Below are 24,902 nucleotides of genomic sequence, written 5' to 3' on the forward strand. Positions count from 1 at the left end.
AAATATTTAATCAAATCACCCAGAAAAACTAAATGTGTGTGTCCATATAACGTTTTCCTCCAGCATAAAAGTTTCCCGGGTGTCGGGGAGCAGGTTCATCAAACATGCTGCTCGTGGGTTTGTTTCTATGACAACAACATCTTGACAGCATATCAGCCCTCTGTTGTATGATCGACTAGCCTTGCCTCTGGTTGTCATAATTTCTGTGTGACATATAGACAGTCACGGCCAGAACAAGCTTCGTTTCCAGTTTTTTTTGGTTATCAGGGTGATTAGTTGCCTGCAGAAGAGTCACAAAGATGACACCAGCAGCATTCTAAAAACTTCACAGTATTTCAATAGGCAGCACAATGCACTTAAAAAATGTGGTGTTCAGTGCTCTGCATGCACACTCTCCTCATTGGGAATACTAAATAAAAGATGCAAGTGTTTGGGGGGAAAAAAACACTAAATGGACATTCAAGTCTAACCAACTTGCTCATGTTCACTACTAGTAGTCAGACGTCCTTTTCTGCTCTAATTTATTATTGTGAATATTGTATAAAAGCATAAACTGAAGCTGATCAGGACCCAAACAGAGAATCCCAGCATCATGTCAGACATTTCTTTCAAAGATGGAGAGTCACTCTTCAAGGACATTGGGGTCAGTCAGTATTTCTCTGCTGCACACCTCATAGGTCCTCCATTAAAATTATTAATATATCAGTAAGTGGGTGAGCTTTAATGGGATGGGGTGTCGGAGTTGTTGAAGGTCACTGAAGGAGCACAACAGAGGTTTGATCATGGCCCTATCCAGCCATTGTTAGCATCATCAGATTCATCACGGCAGCCCTATTAACTGTGTCATCTAATTATCCACCGGGCCTCATCTCCACTGCGTGGGAGCACAGGAAGACTTATTAGGCGCTGTCACTAATAAGTAATGATGTCACCATTGTGCATCTGCTGGAACAAACCAGCAGCTCGATTCCTGTCTAGCTTACATCTCGGTGTCTGTATGCAGGGCGAGTGCTCCATTAATAACAATGATATATCAGGACTTGTGCCCATTGGGTTGGAGACACTGAGGCGACCTCAGGTTTGCTTATGAAGCAATAATGGAGTTCTATCAGAGTGTACGTCTTCATTGGAAAGACAGCAGGTAAGTAAATACGGAGATGATGGTTTTACCTCATATTCCAGCTCCTCACGCTCGATGTCCTGTTGTATGCCCTCCAGGAAATCATTGGGGTCGAAGTACGCATGCCCCGGAGCATGCCTAGGAAAAGAAAAAGAGGATAAGATAAATTGTTAAAGAGTGGAATGCAAATTGAACACACACACATTAAAAGAGGAGACAAAACATACTAACGCATTCATCAATCTGGATTTAATTTTGCCCCAGAGTTTGGAAATAAAATGAGAAGCAGAGCGGACGTAATAGGAACTCAATGAAGAAATGACTCTCGAATCAGATATATTGAAGCTACACCCGGAGGCTAATCGCGAATTAACATGCCGTGTTATTAATTTGACTCGGAAATCAATTAAAGAAATCCCTATTATTCATTAAAGGGCAACTGCTGCTGCCACAGAGTGTAAAATGTAGCGAGACTCTGCAAGCTCCAGGGTTTAAAACACACACACGGAAACAAGAGATGCAATTTGGGAATATGCAAATGCAGATGAACAGACCCATCATTTTAATGTGGCTGTGTGCCCTGGAGGAGCCGTCATCTCCCACAAGTGACAGGGACATTTTCCCTTCAAACTTCACACTCGTCCGGTGTGATCACAGCGGTGCAGTCTGGAGAACAAGATAAGTCTTTGCTGTTAATTAACTACTCAGGTGAAAGGTCGGATTGTGTCTGAGACTGACGTGACCTTTTTAACACCTCAAGTTCTGACACCAAAGATTTCAAGCAGCTTCTCTTTTTAAAGTGAACTTCCTGGAATTAGCAATCCTTTTTGTTACCACAGCAATACTGCAATTAAAAAGTTATATATTTTTTCCCTAGTAGCATGTTAAAACTTTGTAAGAACAGTTTTCTACCAAGCAGGTTGCCAGTAAGGCCAGGCCATTTGCAGCTTAGTGTCAGCGTGCTCAGCTGCTGCCAGATGAGACAGGATTTTTTTTTTTTCTTTTTGGGCTCCAAATCCATTTCAAAAGCATTTGGTCCAGCTTTGTTCAGAGCAAGACAATGGAAGGGGCTGTGCTGGTGGGGACACATTGCTTCAGAAACCTTTAAGACAACAAAACATGTTCCAGAAAGTCTGGTTTGGTTTGAAGGCTTATGAGACACCAAAAAAACTGCTCAGTGTTTTATAAGACAGACTGGAAAGTTGTCCCAGCAACACCAGCTTTGTCTGTCGTTACAACACATGCATGGTAAACATTGCAAAGGAACTGCAGCGTGGCAAAAGTGAGCCAGGTTCAATTTTGGGTGCACAACTAAGTAGTGTCACGATAGATGACTGACAATTGGCTAAAATGACAATAAGTAGATAAGTAGATGCAGTTTGTTTTTAGGTACTTCCAGCTACAGCTGAATTAAAATAAAACACCTCTACAATAAACCCTACATGGCTGAAAGATATAGTGTTCAGTTTCTGTTGAAGCGGCTTCAGAGAGGTGCTGCTTCAAATTTATGGCCATGTGGTGGGCTGCAGTTTGTGTAGCTGTTTAGCAGTTCTAGTATTTTGTGCACCCAATTTAAAACAGTGAGCGCAGGCTAAATGACGGCAACACTTCTCCCAATAATGAAGGGATAATTTAGTATTGAACCTGATTTCCTCCTGAGACAGTAGACTGTGTACAACCATGTATTGGAGGAGATGGAAGGGACATGAGCACATACTGAATGTGAATCCATCTAGTTCTTCATGAGTTGGTACTTACTCCTCTGGAAGCAGATACTCCTCCAGCTCCGTCATGGGGGGCGAGGAGGGAGGCAGCTTGGTGAGGGCCATGATGTGCTGGAGGGTGATGTCAGTCTGGGTGCTGATGTCTGAGACCTGGGTGTCAGTGGTAGGGCTGACCAGATTGGGGTAAGGGGCCCGGCGCAGAACCTGGACCATGATGGGCTCCTTGGCGGTGCGGAACGCCTCCACCGCCTGGTCGTGGGTGGCCTTGGAGAGGTCCTTGCCATTGACCTGGAAGAAGAAGCACAGACAACCCAATCAGCATCTCCTGCCTTTTGAAGAAAATCACGTCAAAGACGCAGAAGATGAAAGATTTCTCCGCATTTAGATCGCTTCCTGTGAAGAGGATATTCATTATGCTAAACTGATGTAATCATTATCTCTGATGATTGCGCCCCTCATATGAAGCACCGAGCCAACACAAATTCAGAAGTGATGTTCTGCTTGAGAAATGACTCATTACTGCCTCAGCTTGTTTTACAGGGTCATAGTTGGACCACGTAGAATAAGACCTTAATTAGAAAGAGTCTCTCTTTAATTAATCAAGGTCGTTAGTGGTGGCTGCATGAAGGAGCCCTCATTTAGTTAAGTAATTTCTCAGCAGAGGATGAATTCAACCTCCTGTCAGAGACAGTGGAGCGGGTGCCGAGTGTTAACCTGAGAAGATTAATTTGAGCAAAAGGCCGTGGCATGTCACAGAGAAGAGGCTAATTAAGTGTGGTTGAGCCACTTAGAGCCTCTGTGTGCTGATGAAGGATGAGCTCAGACCATCTGAAGTGCCTGCTCACACCAGAATGTGTCAAAAGATCCAGTGAGATTTAAAATTTAATAAAGGAGACTCAAGTCTGCACACAGATTTATGCTGTCCAAAATGTCACAGCAGAACATACAGATTAGAATTGAGAGTTTTCACTGCAGACTGAATGCCATCAAGTTACAAGAGGTTCTTGAAACACAAAACATAGAGGAAGCAGAAGACCAAAAAACAAGCAGTAACCTTCTGAACTTTACTAACAGCATGTACACTCCGTCCTGGGTCACCACAGTGGCCCTCGGCTTTATCTGGGTTTACACAGAGCTGCTGTTCTGCTTTCAATCTCCACATCGAACGGAATTTGTTGGTTTGTGATTCCTGGATGTGTTGAGAGCTTTGATAGGATCTCAGCCTGGGGCGCTCTTCTCATTTCACAGGCTTCCTCCTCCTCCTGTCTCTCCACCGCAGACACACACATGCTCACATCCTCCTCAGAATGGAGCTATCTTCTAGCAGGAGCATGTAGCGTTGCAGGTCATTAGGCGTGTCATGAATCTTTACCATCCCTTCTCCCTCCCCCTGACATCTAACACACACGCAAGTCCGTTTTTGCGGATTAATTTTCTGATAAACACGTGGCTGGTTGGCTGCGCCTGCCTCCGGCTACGGCGATCTCATTCGAATTCATGCCGTAGTTTGCAGACTTAACTGTGGTCCTGCACATCAGAAGTAGCAGCAATATTAAAATACCTCCAGGGAATGATGGCAGTATATATACAAAACCTGACTTTGACCCGTGCAATGTGAAAACTGAGCACATATTTCTATAAATACAGAAAAACCAAAGGCAGTGAGCTCCTGTGTGCATGTTCTTTAGTGGAAGGATGAAGAAGGCAGGAAAAAGGAGAAAACTTAATGGAGAAGTCAGAAGAGGCTATGTGCCCGCTAATAACCAGAGCAGATTAATGCTAATCCTGGGTCTGCAGGATAATTGGATCATCTCACTGGACTTAAAAGTTTCTACATCAAAACTTGGCCAAAAAATTAAAAGCTCATCTATGTGCAGTTTGCTCGGAATAATTTGACACTGAGAAAAGCGAGTTGTCATGTCCCAGAATACTAATGTAAGAAATCCTGCTGGAAAAAACAAGCAAGAAATGTAAAACCACTATGCTCATGCGCAACATCTACATTTTTGGCATCCAGAATGAGCCCCACAGGATCTCACGTCCACAGCCACCTTTGTTTCCCATAGTGAGCCATGATGGTGCTAAGGAATACAAGCGCCTTTGTGCTTTCTTCTCTCTGCATGTCGGCTCCGACAGTCAAACCTGGTTGCCAGGAATCCCGGGGCTACTAGAAGGCAGTGAACCAAAGACAAAGCCTTTAGCCCCCTTCTTGTTGAGCCCCGAGCATTCTGCCTCGCTGCTCTCAATGGGGGGAGTCTCCTCCCAGCTGTGGAGGGGGTCCCACTGCCTCCATTCACGTCGCTCACCTCTGACACTGAGCGGCCCTTTGCAGCACACTGGGAAAAAACACACAACACTCCCCTGACACAATACACAATGCCTCGCCACCGCTGAGCTCCCCGACGACGCCGTGTAAAAACCTGAGCCTTAACTCGGCCTCAGTTCAGCTGCTTACGAAGAACAGATGACTCAATTGACAAAATGCGGCCAAAGAAAGGGGACGTTAACAGGTTTAAGGCTCTGAACACCAGAAATGGACGACTGAGGTTCGTCTTTTACAAACACCAAACACTTGAGGTGTTCTTTGTGTTGACACAATGATGACTGACGTGCAGAAATTACTTGTCAACCTTCCGGCGCATCCTCCAAGAGGGGTCTCCGTTAAATCCATTTTAATGACAAGAGGGCAGCAAGGCCCTCCTTAAAGGAATACTAATTAGGTCTAAATCAAACGTCCGCTGTGGAGGTGTCTGGTGAGGAATTTACACAGCTGTGGCTATGTCATTCGCTGCCTGCTTTTTCTCTAATTAAAATATCACATTTGACCTCTACAGCAACAGCGGATTTGAAGAACCTGTATCCCCGCTTTGGATTTGGTTGTTTCAGTACAATCTAGGACTTCAGTGATCCTTGACGCTCCATGTGCTAGCTATGTCACTCTTCAGCCTGCTGGGTAATAATTAGGGGCAGCAGGGGTGAGCTGTGCTGTGAGCCCCGGTGCGGTATCATCTCAGGAGGGTAAATCAAGCCGGATTGAGATGTTGATGTAGGAGCCTATGTGTGTGTGTGGGTGATTGCTACCCTGCTGCCAAAAAAGCTCATCTTTCTATAATAATGGTGATGAGACAGCCTCACATTTTATTGCACTTGTTCTTTATTTAATCCTCTCATTGAAACTGAGCTTGATTATTTATGAGAACCTTGATAATGTAAAAGTAACTAATGAAAATCATAATAAAGATGATAAATAAAATGGAGGTGACTGCTCGCTAAGCTCCGCCTCGCTTTGTTGCCCGTCAAGCTTTTTTGTTCCTACACTGCAAAAAACTGCAGATGTAACCAAGACTAATGAAAGGATATTTAGATTTTAAATCTAGTTGGTCTTGATTCTTTTTTTGTTGCATAAATGGATTTAATCTAATTCAAGAAGATACCACTTGTTTTGAAACGCAACTTTGCCTTTGTTTGAGCTAGATACAAGCACCAGGTCGACTTACAGGCTTCATTAACTAGGCTTAAAGCTGCTGTCCGGAGTTTCCGTTTGTTTTCAATTTATGTCTCATTTTTTAACAAAGCTTAAATGTGTTAGTCTAGTTCGATACTATAATATAAAGTTAGTATAACGCGATATGAAAATTTATTCCTGAGCTCCGCCTTCCTCTCATAGACCCCCATGTTATTCCAAAAAGCGCCGGTTGCTGCCGACCAATCAAGTTCGAGCTTCAGCTTTGTCATGCTGTCAATCAACGGTTACACGCACAGCAAGCAAGCCCATGCAGAGGTGGGCGAGCTACGCACTACGCAACCGCGCGCACATTTGTTTTGCTTGTGGAGGAGAGAGCATCAGGGCTCAGCAACTTCCAGAAAAGTTACCAATCCCACGGCTTGTCAGGCCAAGAGACTGCAGGACGTTTTTTGGCTCGGGGTGCTCGTGTCGCTCCCCGACCGCGGCCTCCATAGCCCGCCTGACGGCTTCGTTTAGATGCCCGACCTCTGGAGGAAGATGTTGGGGCGTCTGGGACATACTCTTTGTCAGAGGAGTCATGCAATTCTGAACTCTAGATAGAAATAAATAAACAATGTAACACATATACACGCGTAAATGCACTAAGTTTGATAAACAACGTCATCTAGAGGGATACATGAGTGTAATCACATATTGAAACTTTACTCGTTCGTCCTAGCAGATTCATGTTATTTTGGTATTAGGACAAGTTAGACTCAATACAGCATTATAACGTAATTCCTTTATTATTTACTAAATGTACTAAATGTAGAAGAGGGGAAAACAGCAAAACAGGCAAGATGCTGCAGCACTCCGTGCACTTCTCTCATGTACTGCGCGCGTGCACAAATAAAGGGGCGAAATCAGAGGGAGGGAGGGACCAACAGTGTTTTGGGAGACGCTGCGATTCAAACTCCGGACAGCAGCTTTAACTACACTGACTGAAATTAGCCTTTTACAAACATTTTTGATGTGCCATATAAGAGTAGGAGTGACTTATTTTAACATATCAAATAAAAACTGGAGTAAAAACTGGCAGCTAAATTTGCTTGTTTGGCCTCAAAATTCCCTTAAAGTTACCAGGATATTTTTACAGTGTATTTGCCCCATATGCCCTCTAAATGACAACAGTGGCAGGTGTAATGCAAAAAATAATAATAAATAAATAAAAATCTATCCCGATACATTTTTTAGGACAAAGGATTTTTGATTTCAAGTAGAGAAACAAAGCATAATATTTTCTCTTGACTGTCATTGTAGCTAGTATGCTACTGTTGACTTTCAGCGAAGTAACGAACTCTCAGAAGAATGTTTCAACAAGTTTGCCGGCGATTTGTTACGAGGGGCAAAATTCCAGTAATATTCTGACAATAACAAGTGGTCACCAGTGGTGACAAGCTTACCATTAGTGGAAAACACATCTGATTGTTTGCCAAAGATAGGTTTCCTGGAAGACGGTTGTAGTTGACATTTGGCAGATGTTCATATGCAAATTAGATCGGTGTCAAACTTGCAGTAAACTTATGGCAAACTTTGTGGAAAACTTATAGGAGGTCTGCTGCTGGTGTGCTAGAATGCTTAATGTTTGGAACAATTTTATGTAGTTTTTATAGTATCTTAAGACAGATTTTCTTGATACACAAGAGATGGAGAGGTGGTTTGCATCGATCATGATAAAACAAGTGCATTTAAAATCTGTATTAATCCTGCTTCCTGTATCTGCAGTCACCATTCTGACTGGTTACATGTCATCAGTAAGACACTGGTGGATAAACATAGAGAAATTATCTTCATACACAAAGCTTTGTCTTGTTTAAATTTTCAGTAATACTGCAAAGGTATATCAGATCTAAATACTGGTTATCGGTCTCCTTAATTAAAAAACACATCAGCTGACTCCTGCATGGCATTGTCGAGTCACAACTACAAGCTAATATGTTTGAATCTGTTGGTGGGCTGTTCTCAATGGGCCTGGATGCATTTAATCTTAGTGCTCTGGCTTCCTCCCACAATCCAAAGCAATAATTCATGATATCATGAAAAAACACGGAGGCTAAAGGCTGACACATCCCAGCACAAAAGGCACCATCTCCATCAGCTGCTTATCGATGTATAATAGAAGCTATGGAAACGGATAAACAGCAGTGTTCTTACAGTGCAGCCTACAGCCAGTGTGAGTTTGTTTTTCCAATACTATGTTTCAGTTGATAAATCTGGTACACAGACACTCTGATAACATCCAGGACCAATTTTCTAACAAATACACGACACGTATGTTATTGTGAAGAGGGCTTTCATTAAACAGAAGCCGAGACCACACAAATTGATGCCTAACATAATAACACTCCCTGGCCTTGAAAGTAAGTCATGCTGTAGGTAACACGCTAGTCAGTTATGCCTGTGCAGACAAACGTAATGTTTAGTTAGTTCCTCACACTTCTGCTCTTCCATGTTTGGTTTTCTTCCACTAGTCGAACAACAGCATGCTGCTTCAACTCTGACAAATCTAAAGCCTGATAGATTGGACAACTGCTGCTTGAGGGAAATGTTCACCTAACAAGATCGTAGTCAAGCAGCTGAAGGATAATGGCAACACAGAAACACTCTACTGAGAAATTTAAGGGCCAAATTTGCCTTTCAAAGACACTCCTGCACCAGTAACCTATCCCCCCTGTTCTAATCACTGTCATACAGAAAGGGCTTTGCAAGATATTAAGTCAAGGTAACGTTAGTCTTTGATACTGCCATTCAATCACCACATAATCCTTTAATAAAGAGGAGAGGAACATCATTAAAGAGCCACTGTTTCAGCTCCTCGGGGAAACGCGCTGAGGTGAACAGAGTGGAAACTCTGCCAGGCGAAGGCTGCCTTTCAGAGGCTGCTAGAGGAAACCCTGGGAACTTCACTCTATACACAAGCATTTTTAAAGCCGGGGCGCTCGCCTCTTCTTTCTGCTCGGATACACTTCTTAGACAAACTCGTCAAAATCTCTATTTCGGAACAGAGCGGAGCGCTGACGTGATGGAGAGCAAGACCGAGACTTGAAGGCTTATTTTCAGGGGGGCCTGTGCGGCATTTGAGTGGCAGTCTGAATGTAGGTCATTCTATTTGAAAAGCACCGTTAATCCCTCTTTTCTTTCACTTTCAACCATTCTTCTATTAAGCAGGAAATAAAATTCAAGCAGCAGCCGACGGTTTCTCCATGTGGAAGTGCGCGCTTTTAAGTGTGTCTTTAAAAACATTTGCTCACACTGTTCTTTTAAGTGACCCGACAGAAAACTCTCCGCGGTGGGAGGCTCGAAAACACAGCAGTCTTTATTTACAGCAGCATGCAAGCTTATCCAAGGATTACAGAACAAACAGCTAAAAACTTAATGCTGGCTGAAAGAGACACCACTGTTTACTTTCACCTAATCTGATTCGAGCATGGGACATTTTGTTGTTCACAGCTGATCAATTAAGAACCAAAATCACTTCCAGTATGTTTATCTGCTGCCTCTCTCAAGTCTAATGAGCCAGAAGAAGGTGTGAAGTGTGTCTGAAGGAGCGGATGAACTTTAACTGACCTATACTTTTAGGCTCTTTAAAAAATTACCCGTCATAGTTTGTCTTCACGAGCTCAGAAAAAAAAAATCTATCCTCTAGACTCACTGTAAATGTGCAACAACTTTGAAATAAACAAGGATTTGAATAAAAGTCCACTACGTGCAACATTTTAACTCTAAGAACTCCCAACATGAATGTGAGACATGATTCTATTTTGTGATAAATAAGCCTCTACAAGCCTCTAAAAGTGCGTTTTACAACTTGTGCTCCTGAAGCTGAGTTGAGCAGAGTGCAGAGAGTGAAGAACATCATTATTTGCCTGTCAGCACACATATGAGAACACGGTTATAGTACACGGTGAAGAAAATACCAGCAATCGGGCTGAACCCGGGGGTTGTGGCACGCTTCATTAAAACCCTTATCTCACACCACTACCTCAGGCTGTCCAGCCACACACACTTAGACCGACACAATAAACACACACAGCTATTCCCCGTCAAGGCCAACAGCACATTGAGCACCAGTCTGTTTGTCCAAGTCAGCAAAGTCAAGTTTGCTCTTACAGTGATCAAACACAGCAGCACGGAGGAGGAGGGAGCTAAAAACTAAATATGACAAACCCAAGTTTCCTGGATGTCCCTACAGAGGATTTGTAGATTTTCCATGCAGGTGTTGTCCATAGAAGAGTCAAGATCATGCTACAACTATGTGTTTAATGAGTGAACAGTAGAGGAGCTCGAAGTCAACGTTCTGCTACAAGAGGTGGATAATGACAAAAAATCATCCCTAATCATTTAAAGTTGAATCTAATAATTGCACATGGACAACATGGGGCACATGTTTCATTCAGTACAGGGTGTATATACTGCACATACACAAATAAAGCCTCACTTACAACACCGACTTATTTTGAAATCAGCAAACCTTTAATCCTGTACCTACTGAGACTGATCAGATTAAGGCAGCGCAATTTTAATGCAAATTTTCCAATCATCAGCATCGGTCTTTCTTTTGACTGACTTCCAGTAAAATAAACTTATAAACAAAAGTATTTCAGCCAAGACTTGTTTTGGAGTTTGTTTTTACACCATAATTTTCATTTTCACTGCAAATGTACACAACCGTTGAAAAGTTTGGGGTCACCTAGAAAGTGGTATGTTTTCCATTAAAATTCACACTTTTATTCACGTGCTAACATAACTGCACAACGGTTTTCTAATCATCAACTAGCCTTTCAACATTATTAGTTAATACAATGTAGAATTAGAACACAGGAGTGATGGTTATTGGAAATGGGCCTCTGTGGCTATATTTAGGATACTATCTGCTACCATACCATCAGTAAAAGTACCATAAGACAAAACACACATTGGTCAATCTCTCTCTCACTGCACTAAAAGAAACAAAAGTCTAATTTGACAAGGACTTTTCAGGGCAAGGTAACACCATTCCACTTATCATTGTTTGTCCACAACATGCATAACCTTTAAGCTATTTCATAAGTGCTTCTTCTGATTTAAACAGAATTTAACAGAACGTATTTTGATTAAATAGTTCAAATTTATCAATGTGTTGTGAAAATGAAAAAAGGTAATTGAACATTAAAAAAAATCAATAAACACAATGAAGTTTATGCTGTCTTGTAGTGTATAATCAGTGACTCGGTAGTGTTGTATGGCAGCAACTTGACATTGTAATGTGGATATATGTTGATGAGTGACAACAGCTTCTTTAGAAATGGAAGTGGAAGTCTTTGTCTAATAGGGTACTTTGTAACATGGCTTTAACATCACGCAAATCGAGAAACAGCCAAAGATTTTAAAGGTGCAGTTACTGCATCAGTCACCGATTTGCTCAGTATGGCAAAAATGTGTTTTACTTTTGAACAACTCTTACCACTGGTGGGACAAACTGTTGAACAACAATAGAGTTGTGCTGTAATGTTGGCAGGGCAGATTTGCCACTTGCTACTGATGAGTTACGACCAAAGAAAACAAAATAGCTCCTCAGATCAACAAAAACATCAGTCAACATGAGCGCAATATCAGACTAATTTGAAAATGAAATGCCAATCACCACATGCTTAATGGAATGCGTTCAGCTGAAAATTCTGGAGATTGGATGCCAGAAAAAATGCAACTTCTGACTGATTCAATGTCCTTCTATGCTGCGTCATCAAAATGTGTCAATAATACGTCAAAGCTCTTTCATGGTTTTCATCCTGCCGTATTGTCAGGATCTTGTTATGTCTCTGTTGTCCCTGTGATCCCCTCTGTCATTTGCTTTGGACAGACAGTAAGTACATGGGCTGCTGTGAGTGCTCCCCTGTGGCAGCCAGCCACCTGCTCCAGCGTTTAACAGATGTGACGGTGCACCAGGGCCGATCTTAGCCGTTATTAAAAACACACAGTGTCAGGCTCCAGTGGCTGCGATTGGCGCTGGTGATCCCTGCTTTGTCTCTACGCCGTCTGTGTCAAGCCTCATTACGGAGGCTGAGGCCGAGCTGGCCGAGCTGCATCTCCACGAGTTCATCCCCTGTATTTTTAGGGAACTTGCTTTGATGACTGGGGGGTCTTTGACAGCGGGACACGGAGGCAGATGACTGCCTAGAAGAAGAACTGTCTTGTACAAATATTTCCATATCTGTCTGCCTGGTCCACAGGATGTCACACTGAGACCATCTGGTGCTTTGACAACTTGGCTTTTTGAGCCGAGCGTGACATCTTTGCAGCGTTGAATCAGAAATATGGCTAATTAGGCAGTGTCACTTCGGATAGGAAACGTTCCAGCGGGCTCATTTGTAAACTTCCATTGCTCAGCGGATCAGTCGCTTTCGGTTTCAAATGCTGTTGCTCTGCGGGAAACAGACGATGGGAAAATAATCGACAGAGAGAGATACAGAGAGAGAGAACTAAGAAAGCAAAGGATTTAGCAGACAAACAATAGTCCAGATCAGTTCAGCATGGATCAGAGCCTCAATAGCCGGCTTGTGCTGAGGCTCTAATTAAGCTCTGGGTCTTCTATGAACCACAGCATGGCGCCACAGCCATTATAGAGTGCCTCTGGAGAGATTAAGAGCCCTAGGACTGTCAAACAGAGTTTCCAAGGCCTCTACCTTAAAGTCCTCGACAAAAGCAACTGAGCTTACATCTCCACATGGTGCTTACCTTTAGCTTTGAAGAAAGGGCTGAGAGGTTCACCGCTGTCAGGAGGGTCAAGTTTAAAAGGGAGTCGCAGCTCAGGCCTTTAATGATCATAACGAAAATGGAAAACACTTATCTAAAACGCTATGTTGACTGCATTTAATAGACCTTAGCAATGTTTGATCTCTAGCACGGCTCTGTTGACACTGTGTTGTAAACAAAAATTTGCAGACAGTAATGTATGCAGCCCTTGATGAATTCTACCCAAACAGAAAGTTAATAAGTCAAGTGAGTGTTACTAATCCAAAGAAAATGCCTCCAGGTAAAGAAAAAAAAGTGCGCATTCTGTTGACTTTTATGGAACCATATTTTTCATGCTTCTGACATGGGAGTTAGAGCTAAGGTGTTTAATGAACTGGAAAGATTTCAAGTGTTCATGGATTATTAACTCCTCGGAGAGATGATGAGTGCAGGGCAGGCGCTGTGCCAGGCTCTTCGATCAGGAGGATCTGTCAGTATTATCAGTGAGGAGAAGAAAAAGACTTCCCAGAATCCTCCCAGAGGTATAAGATAGAGTTTTACTCACAGACATTTCATTCATCACTATCTACTGTACCAGCCACGGAGGAGCATGCAACGGAAAAAAATGCTAGATATTCACTTAATTGAATGGTTTGAGTGCCTTGACCAGACAACAATGCTTTCCGGTCGCCTCACTGAGAACAACGCCAAATGGTTGGTGGTTAATGAGCTTGAAACCATGAGATCAGATCACTTATCTCAGCCTGACAATGGAGCTGTTGAGACACAACTCAGCTGACACAAATCATTCAGAGACCCATCTTCAATGCATTTTAGACACTGTAAGAAAATATGAAGATTTGGCTACGAAAAAGGGGGAAAAAATGAAGCTACTATCCTCATGCACTTTGCTTTTGCAGAGATGACAAGATGAGAAAACAACTCTCTGAAATATAGGTTGACCTGTTTCTCAGCACCTGCTGTTGAGCATAAAAAAGCATCACTTGTCCACTGAGGAAGTTTTCCCCCAGATACCATTAATCCAAGGAGAAGAGTTGTACTGAATCACTGAATCAATACTGAAGTAGTCTGAATTATTTTCTCTGACAGTCACCGTTTTTCAGATTGTTTTCTGGAGCTCATCATCTCTGACAGTCATAATTCTCGGCTGTTTGACAGATTTCTATCCCTGGTTCACTTCTGCAGTAAAGATGTCGAGGAAGCTATAAACTTGTTTTTAAGTCATCGTGAATTTATTTCCTCGGTGCCGGCAAAGGAAGTCACACAAGTGCTCAGAAACTCCGGAAGGTTAAAGTGGACAGACAAAACATCTGTATGTCTGAAACACATATCATAAAGTGACTGGAAATGCTCGCCTAAGCTGCAAATGTGGATGACTTTCTTACAGCGGTGCTCAAAGATGATATCTGAACACATAATTTTCTAGTTCTAATATAAGATAACCCACACGCTGTCAAAACTGACTTCCAGAAAAAAAATATGCTGCTTACTATAGACAGAAACTGAATTTTTATGGCTGACACCACTTTCAAGGCGTGTAAAATTCTATTACCAATATACTGGCTGCTATTGTTTATGTAAACATTCAAGGTCATTTTTATTAACTTTCCAACAACGTATTACACAAACTAGATAGCGACTGAACATGAAGACAAAGCTTGACTCCTCATCACCATCTGCTCCGATACATACTCTGCTACATGTGCTGCAGACAGTGTAGTAAACAATGGAGCTGCTCTGCTGGACAAACTATGTCAGAAAACCATCTCAAGCATCTTTTTTTTACATTATGTTCACAACATTTACGCCATCACCAATAGGTCAGGCTTGTTTGGGCTCTAGTGCATACCTAAGATAGATTTTCAGGACCATGATGCATTTATTCACAATAGCTGCTAAAAACTTCCAAAAAACCTGCTGCAATCTTCCCAATCGCAAGTAAGACTGAACTTTGCCATCACTAACTAACTAATGCTTGTAGTAGAAGTTTAAGGCCAGTGATTCACATTCTAGTAGGACACATGTAATGATTAAACTTACAAAGCGTGTCAGTGTAATGTGTAATATGTGACAAATTGACAGAACAACTTCCTACTCTAACTCTGCTCACCAACTCTGGCTAAATTAAACTTCATAGTTTGAAACTTCTAGTTGAGGAATTCCAGCAATCCAGTCCCTTCACAGTCTCCAATCTACAGTTTCCAACAATACACAATGAAAGTAGATGTGTATTAATTCTCATCTTTGAGCTGCTTTTCTCTGCTTTACGGAACATGAAAGGAAAATCTTTGGGGTTTGAACTGTTAGTAAGTAAATACATAGTATTAAAGGAAACGGATATGTACATTTTTCAGTGTTTCCAGACATTTGAATGAAAATGCAGCCCTAAATAAGACATTTTTTAAGCTTTCCACCATTGAAAAAGGTCCTATGAAATATTAAAACAAAGCCAAGACTCGACTCTTCCAAGAGCATCAGTATTTCTGAGAAGAATCACAGTGCAGCAGAAGCGTTCTCTCTGCTGTGAGATGTAGGAACGCAGCAAAATGACAAATGATCTGTAATGTTAAACCCTGCTCACTGACTTTCCCTACAGTCTTACAGCTGGATTAACGGGATAAACTGCTCTAAAACTATAAGAGAGAAGTTGTTGAAGAGAGTTGGCAACTGACAGACAAGACGATACTGTGAGCGCAGAGAACAAAAGAAGAGACAGATATCTTCCAAAAACCATATTTTGGCTGTTTTTCGTTGGGGGTTGAGAAGTGGACGGCTTTCTGACCCCAATATTAAGCAACGATAATCAATTCATTATCCGGCTGCACAACACCCAGCTTTTCTTCGAGACAACCAAAACCCTCTTTTGTAGTCTTTTTTTTGTCTCGAACAGACTTGATCAAAGCCAAACTATTTGGAGGCACAATGTCAGACTCCCTGTTATCTTCCCTGGGAGCTGTTTTTTTAAAAGGGGAGAATAATGAGGGAGATCCACAGAGAGCTTGATCATTACATTCATTTAAACCAGCCACAAGCCACCCGGCACCCTGTGCAGTAAATGGAGATATAATTTGGTGTGATAGGAGGATAACTCTTGGCTGTGGTACATTACGGATAAAAAGATAGAGGGAGAAAAAAAAAGGAAACAGATTTGAGCGTGCTACAGAAACCAGTCCTCAAAGACATACAACACTGTCAGACTCGTACAGTGTGTGCTGTCAGACGGGTCAGTGTTTTCACTCATTAGACCAGACTGGCACTTGAATCCAAACACTCACAGATGAATAAACCGGCGCTCCGAGTGTGTTGTCTCAATTAAAGCTGACACTGCAGCAAAGCTTGCAAAGAACAGAGGATGGCAACATGCTGGAGGTTTTGTTCTGGTGCGTCTGCCTCGTCTGTCACAGAGCAAATGATATACCAACGATTTCTTCACTGAAGGAACACAGTTCATCCAGCTACATTTCATTCCGACTTCAACATGAGAAATCGTCTTTATTTATGCGACAATACGGAAAGATTGATGATTTTTGGAAATAGACTTGGGGAAGGTGAGTTCATGCGGAGTTCATGTGAGGGCAGGGGAAGGAAAGTAGAAGATGCACTGCTTAGATCACTCAAGATTGAATGATTTTTGCTACATAAATCCAACATGCAAATTCCAGTTTTAAAAAAACATTTCCAATTTCAAAATTAAATCAACTAATCAATATTTTAAGCAATGAAAATGTTGTAAAACTGTTGAAAAATGTCTATCACAGCCCCAGAATCTTGTTTGACTCCCTTCTTTTGTGACAAAAACAGCAACAAACTTAAATATGTCACAACAAAATAAACGAGAGCATACCTTCAAATTTTTAACACTAGAACCAGGATATTTGTGCTCATTTTTTGTCTAATCGATAAATTCTTTCAGCACATAATCAAGATTGTACTCCACTACTGCTTAGAAGCCACTTTAAAAGGAAGTTCTGTGTTCTTGTGTTAATGATGCATCTACAACATGCCTCCTCTGTTTTCTTTGCTGGGAAGAAAATGTGCCAAACAAGCACCGGAGTGTTAAATATAAACTTTGGCCAAAGTCAAACAGGGGTTAAAGCTCGGAAAGCTCTGAGTCAGCATTCAGTCGACAATGAGGAGGTGGGCAGCGGTCGGCACACACTAGCAGACACATTGAGAGAGCTGTCACCTCTTCATCACCCCCTCCTTTAAGCACAGCGCTCCACCTCTCGCTGACCCCTGCGGCCAGAGTTCAGGCTGCTCAGCTGCGAGAGCTCTGGCCGGCAACAACTCCACTTTACTCTTCTTTCACCCAGCCGAGCCGGTGACCCCCAGAGACAAACTGAGCAGCACTCCTACAAGTCTGTGAAAACACTAACATGGACTACGGATCTTGCAAAAAAAACAAAAACCTAAAAGCAACCTTAAAAAAACCTCCTCCTTAGGGTCGAGGAAGCTCGGAAGTCACAGTACCTGGCAGACTTCATAGAGTAGTTTGTATTGCTCCTCAGGCTTCTGCAGGGTACAGAGGCTGCATCCCATGGTGGAGGAGATCACAACATCCAGGCTCTTCCCTTCGGCCACTCACACAGGAAGAGAGAAGAAGCAGATATCTTGTTTTTTTTTTTTCTCTTTCCCTCTCTACATCTGCCGTGTCTTTGGCTGACAGGATTGACTTCCCCCCAGCTTGAGTCTCTCCGCTCAGCCTTGTCCCTCTCTCACACTACTGCCCCCCTCTTTCCTCTTCTCGCCTCACATGCTCCCTCCCTCTCCGTCGCTCTCGAGTTTTTCGGAGGCCGGTGCTGGAGCTCAGCTTTATACACCCCCCTCTCATGTTTATTAAGCAGCTGCTCATTGATTATTCATGAAGGGGGGCTTCCCCTTGAATGGGGTTTCACCGAAGAGGAGCTGGATGAAGACTTCTTAATTCATAGGCATCATTAGATCCATTGTGTAGGAACAAGCTGAGTGACGGAAAGGCTTTTAATTCCTTGACAAGATAAATATCCTTCTTTTAAAGGGCTCCAGAAGCTCATTTGTTACCGCTTATAGACTTTAAATTGAAAATTCAAAGAAAGGCATCATCAGTGACAGCGGTTTAAAGGTGACATATTTGTGATTTATACATGCAGAGTTATGTTCTGCAGCTGCACAACAGCAAACCCCTTTCTGTGTCCCCGTTAAATTAGCACTTGGTGACCTCTGCTGTACTAATCCGACAAGAGACACTGAGCATTCTTTCCTCATGTATTTCCCTCCAAATACACAGGCCCAAAGCCAGTGAAAACAAATAGCAGCAGATAAATATTTATGCCGGCCCTTTCCAGCGTGGCCAGACAAACTTTACCCAGCGGAGCAGCCAGTGATATACTGTTCTCTGGGTCCTTCACGGTGTCCGACAGCAGGGATGGCTCCATAAGCCAGAACTGGCATCTGTCCTGCTGTTTGCTCTCGCACCACGCAGCCAACCAGAGATAAATGTCCATTATGGGCAGCACCAAAAGCTTTTGGTCACAATCTGCTGGTTTGCACGCTTCAGAGATAGAAAGCTCTATACTTCTACAGGTAGACAATGGGACAAAGTGGGGGAAGTCACTGCAGGATTTCATGATATGATGTCTTTGTTCGCCTCTTGTCTCTGTGAAAGGATTGCTTCAATTAAGTCCCCGGTGCTCAGCCACATACCTAGATACATTTCATTGAAGGAGGAGGGAGGGATCCTGTGGGATAAGCCCTGAATGCTGGTGATAGCGGTATATCCTCCTGCCAGATGTGTCCTCTGATCCATATCTATCAGCGCTTTCACAGCTTCCAAAGCTGCCGCATCACTAGCGAAGGTTTCCATTCAAATGTCAAGCAAATTTCATGTAAATTTTTGTTCAAATGCTCGAGCAAGGACAATGTGAAGGCGAAAAATCAAGCTTAATATCTGTTTTTTTAAACAATATGTCATAATTCATTAAAGAAAACCACATCGCAACAACATAAAAGCCAAAAACACATTAGAGGGAGTGTGTCTGCAGCTTTTTAAAAAAGGTTTTCATATTTAGCAGTTTTCTACTACAAACACTGCCACATTATTTTGTTAAAAGGCTTCATTTATTTATTCCAGCAGCCTCAAGCAAACTTTTATTCTTTACAATTTCATCAAATTCTTTCCATTTCCATTCAGCTCCCCTAATTTCTAATTTACATAAGAACACTTGGAGGGTATTTTGCTTAATAAGATTTCACTTTTTCATTTAATCTCTGTGTTTGTATTCATTCTGAATGCAACAAAGCTTTTCTTCCAAATACATTTTGTTCCCACAACCTCGACGAGCACAGAATATCGGACAAAATAAATAAAAAACGAGAGATTTTAAAACAAGATCCTTCAGGCAGGAGAAGTGATGGAGACAAAAAGTTGCCTCGGGCGAACTGTGAAGGTATCTGAGTGAATTTAACAATCACTCATTATTACTGTGGGCTTTGCTTGTCTGGGTGCTATAGGCTCAAACTTTCATCCAGCGTAGCATGAAAACTAATTCTACGCTCACATTAGCCGTACTGCAGCGCCTGGGGCTGGGATCAGTGCAGAGTTTTAGCCGGCGCTCTTGCCCGGCTAATCTTTCTTTCACACTGAGATTATCCCATTCACAAAGTCAAAACGGAGACAGCGGCCCTGATATGATCAACTGCACTAAAGGTTATGGCAGCTGTAGCAGAAAAAAACAAAATGTTAATAAACGATCGGTACAATATAGAGTAGGGAAGTCAACTGAGGACCTGTTCCTCCACAGCCAGCAGGTGAACGTCTGCACACTGTCTGACATGTGTTCAGAGATTTAATTTTGCTGATGCTGATTAAATTTCTTGCCCTCTCCGGCGACAGAAACCTCTCTCTCCTCCGGCCCCGCTGTGGTTTGATCTGGGAGCTCGGCAGAAAGACACACACGCTTTCGGCTTTTATTCATTACTGTGTCCAGACGTGACACAGTATCAGAAGATCCCATCTCAGCGGGACCAAGACCAAACAATAATAAAGTCATGCGGTCTGTTACAATAAACATCAACATTTGGGTGTTTTTTTATGCAGACGAGAGGGCCGGAGGTTAACACATCCCCTCCCAATTACCACTGTGGAGCTTTCATAGTGTGTGGATTCTGTGCATTTGATCTACGCTCAGTTGAATCATTCATATTCATGGGGGTTTCCTGTCGTTGTCCCACTGGGGCCAGTTTAAGAGACGTGACTACAGCCACAGTGGGATCAGGTGGTGATCGCTGCAGCGTACAGCATCCCTGTGTGGTTTAAAACTCCATAATGCATCGTGTTCCCTCCCTCTGGGTTGCTTGATTCCCTTCACATAACTTCAGAGATGGACACTTTCAACTAGAGCAAAAAGCAAAACTTACAGCTCCCACCAGGACTGTGAATTATTACTATTTGAAATATTTTCTTGACATATAAAACCGAGAAAAGGAGCTTGACATTTAAGAACCAGGATATGCTGGTCGTCTAGAATTAACGAAAAGCCAAAACTATTGAAGAATCAGCCAAAAAATACAGCTTCTTGCCAAGAGAGAGACGATCAGATCAATACCACTCTCATGTCTGTATGTTAATCCACCTGCCAGACTTTCAAAGCTCATAATGAATGGGCTTCACCTCATTTTTAAAAATATGGTTAAAACCTAAGCGTAAACACAATTTACCAATTAAGGAACGCAATTGGGGGCCGACCAGACGGGACTCCAGGAAGCTAAAATTTTAAGTTGTTGTCTTTCATATTAGTTTTTTGAACAGATTATTATTCAACGCCAAACCCTGCATTAAATATGTTTAAGTTGAGTAACTGGATCCAGTATATGTGACTTTGATTGTTGTCAGTTCACACAATGCACCTCTGCGGATGCACTGAAATGTCTGTAACCCGACTGCAGTGTTTCAAGGTTCGATATGGCAAAATGCCAGGCCATTTATCTCTCAATCATCAGAGCAGAGACGGGATTTTAAAAAAGGTGGCCTTAGGAGGGCGTGGAGACAAAGTCTGCAGAAGGTGACGACGTGGCAACACGCAAAGAAACTGGACACTGATGGCTGAGAGTGATAACATGAGGGGAAAAAAAAACCATGTCCAGCTCCTCTAATACGACTCTAATGCACTGTCCAGACGGCAGGATGAGGGGAGCAGAGAGGGAGGAGGGCTGGAAGATGAGGAGCGATAGAGTGACGGGGAAAACTAAACTGTCTACATATTGTAAAGCCATGAGGAGAACTATCTGTTGCATAGTGTCACTGTTCTGTGCAGCAGCGGAGGCCGAATTCACGTCACTCCATGTCATGCTACTTGAGGTCAGAAGATTTTCCGCTGTCCTTAACTGTTCATACTTTTGTGGCGAGAAACCACAAATGCCAACATAAACAGGATGCTGCTTAAATGTTCCCTTTTCCAACATGAGTGGAGACTCTTCGGGACACTGAAAGTGCTACTGAAAGCAAAGGGTACTACTTTGTAAAGGGCATGAAAGTGAATCCAAGACAAACAAAACTGGGATCCACCCATAAAAACGCTGCTTCAAAATGGTGGAAGTGGTTAAAAATGTCACAGTGTTCCGTTAATAGGCCATTAAAAAGCATTTTAATGATAATCCATCATGACTGCACTTGGTATTAAGTTGTCAGTAAATGGATTTCAGTCTGATTGCCCTTCAGCCACTACAGAGGGTAGAAGACCTGGTAGAAATTAGTAGTTTAGGGAGTTTGTAGAATATGAACAATTTCTGTGGTCCATTTCATAGCACTTCACACAGTAAGGTGAAGACCTCATGAATTTTAAACAGAGAACAGAAACTAACAATCTAAAGGGAACTTTAGATTGCTGGTTCACATCCCAGAACTCAATGGACATGCTAAACGAACCCGCAGGAGGACAAACAGCAAAGACAGCTTTTGTACAACCTTGTAACCCGAAGGTTGCTGTTAATGATTGATTCGTAGCATTATTATGTACGTTTTGCTCACCAATAAGGAAGCATTTGGTTGGAATTCAACAACAAAGGATGCTTTTTTTAGAGAGTGGTAGCATGCAAAATGTGTGTGCATGCAATAGCTTAGGCTGGACTCTACATAAACAAGTTCTTTCTGAAGCAACGGTCAACAGGTTCGGTCCCTGACAGACAGCAATTGTAAGACTTTTACTAATTTTGGCTACAGATCAGTTCCCCTCTATTTGACTGTGTCTTGAGCCCCTCATATCAGCCCTGTAATCTGTAGAGGATGTGAGAGGAGAAGGGAGCTGTAATGCCACTGTGTTAATGGAGATGCCAGATGACCAGACAGGAGCGACAAAAAAGGGAGTGAGTGCTAACACGAGGGACGTCAAAAGAAGGTGCGAAGAAGACAAAATCCCGAGACGGACAGAGCCCACAGAGGAGGAAACGGGGCAGAAACAGAACGTAAATGTGTGGAGGAGTTTAATGAGTCTCTAGTTCCTCTCAACTGTACCACTGGGGCCTGAGCATGGGAGGATCAGTGTGTATGTGGCTGCGAGATAGAGTGTGTGTATATCCACCTCTGAAACACTGGGCTGTGCATAATTTATCAGACAGCTGTCAGCTTTGTACTCCTATTTACTTCTCGAGCCAGATCCTGTGCCAACAGGGACCCCAGCCAGCAGGAACGACAGTCTCCGAAACAATTTAATTGGAGACTCAAACAACTAATAATGCCATCACTATCTCTTCACTGTAATTACTTAAGTACGAGGGGACATTAACAAGACTGATATGCAAAAATGCTGCGATAACACCTCTGCCACACACAATCACCCGTATATGACGGTGGATATTTTTGTTTTCCTTTGTTCAGGCTCCCCAAGGCTATTTTCCCCATTATCAACAGCCTGATAGCAAAATGCACATAATTTTCTCTAGGCTGTATGAAATCACCTTCTCTTTTCAAAGCCTGGCAAAACGGCTTCAGGCGTTTGTTGTAGAGCAGCCACTGAGGTGGTTTACACAAACATTACGGCACAAAAGCAATTATCAGTTTTTGAGTGTGTTCACCAGAGTGGGACCTGTGTGCCTCTGCCAGCGTCTGGAAAGATTCACCACTTTACTGAAGAAACTTTTGTCACATTTTTCACATCACACACAAAGGCGTATAAAGTGCAGCTTTCTGGCTTTCTAAACAGGCAGTGCCAAGTGGATGCAGACATGGCCAAGGTGGATTTAAGTGGAAATTAATTGGTCTTGGTGCAGAGAAGCTAGCCCCTGCAGTGAATCTTTTGGCTTGACTTCCCTACAACCTGCCACCACCTATGAGAGACCTGTGTTTAGCTCCATAATGAGGCTAGTAAAATTATCACCTAACCTTTGCTACTATAAAATGTCTCCACTGCCATGCGATGACGAGGTATAACAAAATACTATTTACGCGCTAATTATCCAAATGCCACGACATTCCTGCAGAAGGTAACTCATGGTGCTTGTCAACACAGTTATTAGGCGGGATATTAAAAGGAGTTCATATTTCATCCCCTCTCCTGTACTGAGAGAGCAGGGCTTCATGATGATGTGACTCCACTCTGAGGCTCCCTGTAGGCCTCTGCCAACTTTGCAGTCCACGCAGGGTTCCTGTCACCAGCTAATTCCCCAAACCTTCATCACTCCTGGCTGTTCCAGCATGTTGGCAGCCAAAGTCACCAACAAAAGCCTCCAGCTACACTGGGTGCAGAGTGAGAAAGCGTGGGTGCACACAGCGCTCATACAGCAGCCAGAGCCGGGAGCTTATGAAGAAGAAAAAGCTCTGGACTGAGATTCAAAAGAGACAGTCAGATGATTTGGACAAAAGAGGTTGCAGGTTTTCCGTGTGGATTGTACAGCCTTTCGCCTTTTAAAGATCACTTGACAACATTAGAGCTGAGGGTTTCTCCAAAGACACATTAATGGTTGGCTTTAGGAAGTAGAGAGGGCAGTCTATTACTTGCAGGCTAAAAGTTTGCTTCTGTTGTGTTCCGGTGTGTCCTGAAGACACTGAACCCTATGGTGAGGTCAGTGTCTTGTATGGGTGATGAAAGGCAAATTGTAAAGCCTTTTAGATTATACCTACACAAGTGCAGTCCATTTACCTTACCAACAACTTAAGAATCACACCTGCTCTATGGTCTACCCAACACCACGAATACAGAAGCAACTCATGAGGGACGAACAGGATCATCGTTTAAACATGAAGGCCCAAGTTTTCCGATTATACCAACATCGTATGGCCAGTAAGCCATGTGTTCACATTTCAGTTCAGTATGAAATAAGCAGATTTGGCTTTTGGAGAGTTACAAAAATTGTCAGGAAAGGTAGAGGGTTTTTGATGCTGTCCAAGAATTCATCGGCAGACATTTACCCCATGGTGTTTTCTGTGACTTGCGACGCTTCAGCAAGAGGTTCTTCCTTGGATTTTAATTTTATTCACATGAAATCATGTTATTGTGTAGTGGGTTTCCATACTTTAATCTTGTTTTATTTATATTTGTCATGTGGTAAATGCCCAATTCACACCTCACAGCAAAAAAAAGTCCTGGGTTTGAACCTGCTGGTTGGCTGGATCCTTTCCGTTTGGAGTTTCAATGTTCTTTCTGGACCTGCAAGCGTTTTTTTCCCGGTGCTCTGGCTTCATCCCACAGTCCAATGACATGCATTGGTGATTCTAAATTGGTTGTAGTGAGTGTTTGTGTGCATGGTTGTCCATCTCTGTATTAGTCCTGTAATGGTCAGGGGATCTTTCCAGGGTGAACCCATGTCTTGCTAAAAGCCTCCAGCTCCCCCACAATCCTGTGCAGTGTAA

At 42.7% G+C, this 24,902-nt stretch overlaps 1 protein-coding gene across 3 annotated transcripts in view; it reads right to left on the reverse strand.

The window, feature by feature from the left end:
• The window catches only part of pdzrn3b (PDZ domain containing RING finger 3b), a 99,972-nt gene that overhangs the window by 5,707 nt on the left and 69,363 nt on the right, over positions 1-24,902 (reverse strand). For 2 of the 3 annotated variants that reach the window (XM_022222735.2, XM_022222793.2), the window contains 2 exons: positions 2,879-3,132; positions 1,171-1,258 (listed from right to left, as the gene is read on the reverse strand). In XM_022222735.2, the coding sequence (XP_022078427.1) occupies positions 1,171-1,258; positions 2,879-3,132 (342 nt within the window). Of the gene's footprint in view, positions 1-1,170; positions 1,259-2,878; positions 3,133-17,551; positions 17,862-24,902 lie in introns of those variants that run through there. The other variant, XM_022222862.2, reaches the window with a different exon arrangement.

This window comes from Acanthochromis polyacanthus, chromosome 5 (assembly GCF_021347895.1).
Source record: "Acanthochromis polyacanthus isolate Apoly-LR-REF ecotype Palm Island chromosome 5, KAUST_Apoly_ChrSc, whole genome shotgun sequence".
Classification (NCBI taxonomy): Eukaryota; Metazoa; Chordata; class Actinopteri; family Pomacentridae; genus Acanthochromis; species Acanthochromis polyacanthus.